The sequence below is a fragment of the Phasianus colchicus genome, chromosome 12 (assembly GCF_987193195.1).
Source record: "Phasianus colchicus chromosome 12, bPhaCol1.hap1.1, whole genome shotgun sequence".
NCBI classification, from domain to species: Eukaryota; Metazoa; Chordata; class Aves; order Galliformes; family Phasianidae; genus Phasianus; species Phasianus colchicus.
In genome coordinates this window covers 20,159,104-20,167,092 of record NC_143447.1, presented here as the reverse complement: position 1 = coordinate 20,167,092, position 7,989 = coordinate 20,159,104, and the positions used below count along the sequence as shown (strand labels likewise).

General features: G+C 44.9%; 1 protein-coding gene across 1 annotated transcript; it reads left to right on the top strand.

The window, feature by feature from the left end:
• Positions 1–77: 77 nt before the first annotated feature.
• CIAO2A (cytosolic iron-sulfur assembly component 2A) lies at positions 78–4,783 on the top strand. Its single transcript, XM_031587925.2, has 5 exons — positions 78–280; positions 782–946; positions 2,363–2,412; positions 3,516–3,561; positions 4,320–4,783. The coding sequence occupies exons 1-5, from the start codon at positions 154–156 to the stop codon at positions 4,415–4,417; spliced, it is 486 nt and encodes a 161-aa protein (XP_031443785.1). The 5' UTR covers positions 78–153; the 3' UTR covers positions 4,418–4,783.
• Positions 4,784–7,989: the final 3,206 nt, after the last annotated feature.

Below are 7,989 nucleotides of genomic sequence, written 5' to 3'. Positions count from 1 at the left end.
GGGACGGCGAGCCCGAGCCCGGCACGCGCCGCCTCCCCACGCCCCGCCCGCAGCGAGCGGCAGCCGCGCCCCGCATCGCCCCGCCCCGCCTTCCCTCCGCCGGACGGTGGCCGCGCGGGGCCGTTTCGCGCTCTCCCATGGCGGAGCGGGAGGATGTCGCTGGTGCTGGGGCTGCTGTCGCACACGCTGAGCAGAGTGCTGCGGTACTCCGGGCTGCGTAGGGGCTGCCATGCCCCGCCCCGCAGGGCCATGGAGCAGGACAAGGCGCTCGAGGTTTACGGTGACTGGCGGAGCCGCTCGGGGCCGCGCGGGGCGGGACGCGGGCGGGCCTGGAAGCGGCGGCGGGACGGGAGCCGCGCGGTGCCCGCGGGTTGTGCCAAAGGTGCTCTGAATGTCGTCCGTGCAGCCGGGGCTGAGCCGGGGCGGGAGGACCGACCTGCCTTGTCACCGAGTTAGACCGGAAAAACGCGAAGGGCGAGCAGCCCGGTGTGGAATACCGCAGTGCTTTGTGCTGGGATGGGCTGATTTTAAACCGCTTGCAGTTGTGAAAGCGTTGTGTATCCATTAATAGGTATTGATTAAATGGGCGGTGAAAGTAACAGCAAACACAGCAGATGGTTCGACCTGCCCAGCTCCCAGGGAGCTCGTAACACGCTGCTGGATTTACAGCTGTGCTCTGGGAACACGATCAAAGCGAGCACTGCTGGGAAAGTGGCTTTTAATTACAAGTATGAAGTTCAGGAAAGTGACTTCGTTGTTGCTGGCTCACCTTCTGCCTTAGATATCATCCGAACCATCCGGGACCCGGAGAAACCAAACACTTTAGAAGAACTGGAAGTGGTGACGGAAAGCTGTGTCCAAGTGAATGAGATTGGCGAGGAGGAGTATCTGGTTGTCATCAGGTTCACACCAACGGTACCTCACTGCTCTTTGGCTACCCTCATTGGTAACGTTTCTGTTTCATTACATCTGCAGCAACGAATGTGAAGTTAATTTTAGATTGTTTGAATAATATTCCTGTTAGTTAAAGTTCAGTGTTGTTTTGCCAGCAGTTTAGCTGTGAATTTCATCTTGAGAGGTTCATCTTTCTGGCCATACAAACAACAAGGAACAGAAGGAAAGGGGAGTTGTTGAAGGTCATATCGTGGAATCACAGAACGGCCTGGGTTGCAAAGGCCCACAGTGCTCACCCAGTTCCAACCCCCTGCTGTGTGCAGGTCGCCAACCAGCAGCCCAGGCTGCCCAGAGCCACATCCAGCCTGGCCTTGGATGCCTGCAGGGATGGGCAAACATGTCTTTTGTTATTCTCACATTAGGAAAACTTCAAAACAAAGCAGCTCTCAAAAAATCTATTCAGAAGCGGTATGGAACACAGTGTGTGACCTCTGAAGCACAGTTCCTCATTCTGTTGCAGGAAAAGGTTATGGTGATTATTTTAAATAATCAGGTAGCATGTGTCAGAATGGAGGCAGTAAACAGTTGTTCTCTTGGTTTTGTTTTTTTTTCCCAAACTGTCCTCATCTGCACAGAGTAGTCTGACCTGCTTTGGGGTGCATTTGCTGTTAGCACTGGCTCACCTGAGCACAAACCAGGGCTGCAGTGTGGCTGTGGCTGTCAGGCTCAGTGTGGAGCCAGGCTGTGGGGAGACGTGCAGCAGTAGAGGTGTCCCCTAGCTGGGGTGTTGCTCTCCAATACGAACTGCAGTTCTCTGCTCAGTCACTTTGGAGACTTTCTCAGCAGTACTACTTGCTATATACAAATCCATACCTGCATACTTTTGAAGCAAAATTCAAATGCTGATTGTTGACACATTTCTCTTATTGCAGCAGCTTATTTTTTGGTAGATTTATTTGGCTCCAAGAGTGAAACTTTTTGTGTGCAGTTTTCAATTATTTTCCAGTCCTGCATGTTAGACATCTGAAATAGTGAAATTATAAGCTTGAGTTCCAAATTGTTGCAGGCAGGCCTTGCAACTATTCTTCCAACATTTTGTTTTGGGTTTTTAACAAAAACAAGCTAAGTATTCTTCTCAACACAGAGACAGCCACAACAATAGTCAGAAAGCCCTATCAGAAAGGCAGAAGGCTGGACATGGTGGAATTTGCACACATTCGGTGTTTCTCAGGGGTGCTGGGGACCAAAATCTCCTAAGTTTGTAAGGCAGGTATGAGCTCCACTGAGAGGCTGCCTGAAAAAGGTCAGCAATGTGATTTGGTCTTCTCTGTAGCTTTTGCTGCTCAGAGTGAAGAAAGAAAAGGTTGCCAAGTATAGTGGTAGGTTTGATTGTTAAATGTGTTCTCTAAAAATGCATCTCAAACCTTGAATTTGACAGGAATGTCTCTTAATCTGTTTTGTTTGACAGGCCTTTGTTTAAGAATAAAACTTCAGAGATGCTTGCCTTTTAGACATAAGGTAAGATACCAGTTCTGAAACCTGCTTCAAGCTACAAGAATAAGTAATCCCAATGCTAAGTTTTCTTTAAGAAAGGATATGCTGCAGGATTGAGCAACTTGCAAACTGTGATAAAGGATGGGGTCTTTTAAACAGCCTGTTGTTTACCTATGGAGGAAGTGAATGTTGCAGAACAGGGGAGTACTGGAAGGGATCTCTGAATAAATGTGGTGATTCCTTTCCTTTACAAAATGTAGTTTGTTATACAGCATTGCTTTTTGAAATCTTTTGTTTTGTTTTTATAGTTGCTAGCTTCATTTTTCCAGTTATGCAGCGTAAAGCAAGGCTTGTATTTCTAGATAATTAGGTAGATGGTGATCTGTTACGCTGGACACGTGATAACAAGTAGGCTTTGCTTCAGTGAGATAAGATAAGATGCACTGGACTTGTTTACTTTTCCTTTGGTACAGCAGTTCCATGACATTTCCTTGTAGTTCTGTTTGTGAGAAGTTGTTGATTTGTTTGTTTTGCCAGGCCTGTTCAGTTAAATGCATGAAGTCAATTTGGGTCTGTTTGGCATTTAGTCTTATAGTCTCTCCCAGGCAGAAACCAGATAATGTACTGTGCTACCATTTCAGATAGAACATGAGTTTCTTATCGTTTGAGTAAGACTTAGAGGACTATCTTTTTACAAATCTGTTCCCAAGGATGTCTTTCCAAGAGTTCTTAGTGAAAGTGACACTTGCAATTCTGGTGGCTTTCAAACAAATAGTCCTCAAGCTGTGACCAGCAGAGAACTTGTTAGGAAGGACATGCCAATTCTGCACTCTGCTTCCAGTAGCCCAGCTGCAATGGATTTTTCACATGAGCCATTGATATTAGTGAGACATTAATGCTGCCACAATTTTGAAGGAGTACTGAGGCCTCCTTGAATGGAGATAGATTTATTGCAGCACAGTCACGAGGCTCAGATCAATTACTGTCATTGGTTCCTTTCCATTGTATAGGAACATTCTGAAAGGAGCAGATTACATGCATTGTATGTGTTTGATAGTTTTTTGTTTTGGTACTGAATATATTTTACAGTTGATGTATGTATCTAACACTGATGATCTCTCCTCTAGCTGGAAATCTACATATCTGAAGGTACACATTCCACTGAAGAAGACAGTAAGTAGAGCTTTAGACTCTGTGTTCTTTGAGAAGTTGCTGTTGTGCTGCTCAGTTATTAGCATGAAGAGCTTCCTGCCTTGTTGATGATCTTAATATTATGAAGGTTCTCTGTATTTTTAAAATAAAATCTGACACTGAATTCTTCCAGAGCTGCATTTAATCACCATCTCAAACAGCTGCTAAAGCCTCTCTCGAGGCAATGCCCTGGCCCCTGTTCATAACCAGCAGAAATCTTTGTATGGGGGAAAACCAGTTCTTGCCATTAAATGACAAGACATCGAACCTGGAGAACACGGACTACTGATTTGTCACAAACCTCACACTTCAGCTGAAGATACTTAATTAGCATACCTTATACTCTTCTCCTAAACAAGAAAAGCAAAAAACTTCTTGCTTTTGATGGATGTTTTCTTGTGACTGAGTGCTCACTTACCCTTTTTTACAATTTCCTATTAACCTCTCCTTTCAACTCCTTGGCTTTTGTGCTAGGTTATACAACCTAGATGTCTGCCTGCACAGACGTTTCAGTTTGGGTTATTATGCAAATTTCAGTCCTCTGCCTGAATGGAGATTTGCAGTGAAAACGGACAGAATGCAGAATTACTGTTACTGTAACGCAGCATTTTCTCCCTCTTTGAGTTGGCTGTTCTCTGGGCTTGGAGAAACCCCACCTTGCACTTGTCATTCTCATGGTGCAATATGCATAAAGTACCACTGAGAACTGCTTCTGACTTGACTTTTCCTATGTTTCGCAGTCAATAAGCAAATCAATGATAAAGAGAGAGTCGCAGCTGCGATGGAGAATCCAAACCTGCGTGAGATCGTGGAGCAGTGTGTCACAGAGCCTGACTAGGAGCTGCGATGCACACAGCTATCGTTTTGATACATTTCTTAAAATTATCTTTGTTTAAAAAAGAGGAATCGAAGCCTTGAGTTTAATACTTGAGTTCTTTTTATCTTCTGTATGTTTTTTAAAAAAATTGTTTATAAGATAGATTTAAATTATGAAAAATCAGTCTCTAAAATAAAGCAAAGTATATAGTGTTAAGAGTTTGTAATATCTGGTGTCCAGAGAAGTATTTTATCTCATTAAAAAATGGAGCAACACCGTATGTATTGCCTTCTGATAGACATTGTGACACAAATGCAGTTTTGCAGGTTACATTTCTATTGTTTCAATCACCGCACTGTAAAAATAAAAGAGATTCTTGTACTGAAATGCTGCTTTGAGTTCAGCAACTTTTTTTTTCTTTAGCTTAGGTTTAGATTTCTGCTAGAGAAGTTAATGTTTATTCAACTCGTTTGTTTGTTGAACACATTAAAATTGAAATGAATTCAGTGAACTGGGAACCAAGCAATTGAACTAGAGCAAGGTAGGCCTTTACTGAGACACCATTTTTTGCTAAATATCTGTATTTTTTTTAAGTACGTGTTTCTGATTCTGGACCCTCTGGTTTACAATTACATTGAGGGTAAGTTTTCCTGTGGCAGCATGTTGCCAGTTTGATCCTGCTGTTTGTTGCAGCTTGCCTGCAGCGTGGGACGGGAGGGAATCCTGCAGCCTGCAGTCACCACTGTTCTGTTTCTTTTTGCTGCTCCCTCACTAATCTGATCTGGGGCATCCATAATGTTGTCAGCTGTCACGTTTTATCTCTGGAGAAGTTCCCTGGGGTTCATTTCCTGCTGCAGCTGCGGGTCTGACCATGCATTTACTTTCCCTGAAGAATCAGGCAGATCTTTCTCAGCTGTCCTCTGGGAGAAGTGATGTTCAGATCCACCGCACAGCCACAGGAGGGCCCCAGTGCTGAGCGTGTGTGCAGCGAGAGGCTGCAGCTGTGTGCGCTGCCTGCTGGCAAACCGTTCCCAGATCCTGAGATGTTACCTGGGCAGTACAAAACAGCTGTGCCCAGCAGGGGTTGGAGAGAGGTTCAGGAAGCCTTTCCCAAGGGGAGCTGTGATGCCTGTAGCAGGCTTGTATTCGGTTAAACAGAAATCCTTGGAGTTCTGTGCAACATCTGTTGAGATTTCAGGGATTTGTAACCATTTTAATAATAAGCTTTATAAAGCTCTCCTGAAGGCATGAATGATTGAATGGGTTCCATCTAGGCTGCGCGTTGTAAACGGTGGAGAAAATGTTCTCTTTGTAGGACTGCATTCTGACAAACGTCACAGCTGTGCCAACAAGAGCCTGTAATCTCCCTGCTTCCAGTGCCAAAGTCCCACTTTGGTCAAAATCAACAACCTGTGTATTTAGATTTCAGCTGGAATAGTCTACCACAATGTATCCTAAAATATGTGTTTAGAAAGGTTTTGTGTTGTTTTTTTTTTTTCCAGCAGGCTCATGAAATGGCAACAGCTCCTGTCAGCTAAGTTTACAGATGAAGAGCAGAGATGTTTTCCTGTGAAAGAATTACACTTGCAGTGTGTGCTGTGATTCTCTTGGAAGGTCTGAGGCTTCCTCTGATGCGCTAACGTGGTGAGATGTTGAAATGCTGTATCAGCAAATGGGCACAAAGTAAAGGCACTTCATTCTCCAAGTACTTGGGTGCCATGGGGATGTATTTTGTTTCCTCTGGAAGCATTTTTGGAAACTGTGTGTTTATTCACTGAGAATTTGTACATCACAGTTTTAATCAATACATCTCCAAAGGCAATCTTAGAGCAGACAAAAACCTCCAGTAAGCTCACTAAGAGGCTGTTCTGAAAGCAGTGACATTCAGCAGTGAGCAGTGAGCTTGCTTTGAGAATCTCCAGTAACAGCTGACAAGAAGGGAGGCCTGTTTGTGAATTATTTTAGCATGCTGGTGCCTGAAGGCTCCTGCTAACACTGGGCCCTACTTTTTTAGGCTCTTAAGAAAAAGACAGTAGGGGGCAATCTGCCATTTCAAAACTCCTAAATCCTTCAGGGTGCCCTGGGAAGGATGAGCAGCACTATGGCACAGTAAACACACAGAATGTGTTGCAAACAAAAAATAAAATAGTTAACAGTCTTTAATTAATAGAGGATGTATTCTGCTGAGTTAATGGCCAGCAGCAGCAGCCTAGCACTTTCTCCAGGAATTTCAGAGCTGTTAAACTGCTGGTCTGTGGTGGTTGTAGTGTTCCCTGCACCTTTGTGCTCACTGGTGTCTCAGTAGGACTTGGTGTCACACATCGTTTCTGAAATGGCTTCAAGGCAATGTCTGCAAGTCTGCAGTCAGCTGAACAGAGTAAAACTTCACATAGAAATTGCCCTTTTAAAATTAAAGCTATGCTGACTTTATGAAATAGAAGGAATGTGTCATTTTGCTCCTTTTCAAAAGGAGAAAAACAAAAGCAAAGGTTTTTTTTCTAACTATTGATGGTTCCTGGAGAGAAGGAAGCAGATAGAAGTGTTCTGGAAGCGCTTTCCCACGAGGGGGAGCACTGAGAAAGGATCTCAGAGACGGGGAGCTCTGCAAAACCCCGTGCTGGTGCTGCCTCCTTTTTCTTTTCCCTTCTTCCCCTTAAGGTCAATCCTCTCCTGGCAGGGCAGCCCAGCAGCCAGAGCCGGGGCTGCAGCACTGCGGAGGGACATCGCAGCTGCAGGGCTGCTGTTTGTCCTTGCTTTTGTGGGCTGCTTTGCACGGCCCCAGATGTAAGTACGTGAGCTTAAAGATAACTTTCTTTATCAGAGTCCCTGCTTTAAAGCTGCCGTTAGAGACTGGAGAGCTGTCCCCTCGGAAACATCTCCTTATCTTCTAATTGCACATTTTACATTTTTTGCCTTTAAGTAGGAACTTTCTCAGGAAAGCTCTGTCCCTTGAGGACACTTGCTTGTTGCCACCAAACATCCCAAAATAGCACACATGCGTTTTCTCTCTTTGTCTCCTGCCATACCAAAAGCCCAGTGTCTGATCTGTCCTGCTGATACTCTGGGAGCTACATGGAAAAGGGCACTTTTCCTTCTGTGACATTCAAGGGAAAAAATAAATAAAAATACAACCACCTAAAACTTCTTACATGTTTGTGGTGAGAGAGATACCTGAGAACAGTGAATTTGAAGACAGATCTGGACTTGTGTGACACAAATTTGGGGTGCTTCTGTCTGTGTTCAGCCTGCTGCAGGTATATCTGGCCCTCCCAGAAGTGAACCGTAAGTTCAGAAGTTCAGTTGCCTGTGATGCTGGGAGCTGTTTGGATGTGAGCAGCTCCTTCCACCGCTGTTGGCTGGGTAGGTTCAGTGAAACCTCTGTGGCAAAGCTGCAGCTGGCACTGCTTTGATGGCTGTTGTTGCTGGTTTATTATTTTCTGAGAAGCAATTACTTGCAGCCTTGAAACATGCAACTGCTTTTCCTGTGCCGTACCCAATTGTGCCACGGTCCAGAGACAGCTGTTTGATAGATCAGCACTGATGTGAGTGATGTGCCCCAAAAGAAGCCTCTGCTAAACAGATTGGGTGAGGAG

Excerpts from the sequence above, each read along its gene's own strand:
- CIAO2A (XM_031587925.2), top strand. The coding sequence starts at position 154 with ATGTCGCTGGTGCTGGGGCTGCTGTCGCACACGCTGAGCAGAGTGCTG. Across the intron at positions 947-2,362 it reads CTCTTTGGCTACCCTCATTG|GCCTTTGTTTAAGAATAAAA; the intron begins GTAACGTTTCTG and ends TTTGTTTGACAG. Across the intron at positions 2,413-3,515 it reads GCTTGCCTTTTAGACATAAG|CTGGAAATCTACATATCTGA; the intron begins GTAAGATACCAG and ends TCTCTCCTCTAG.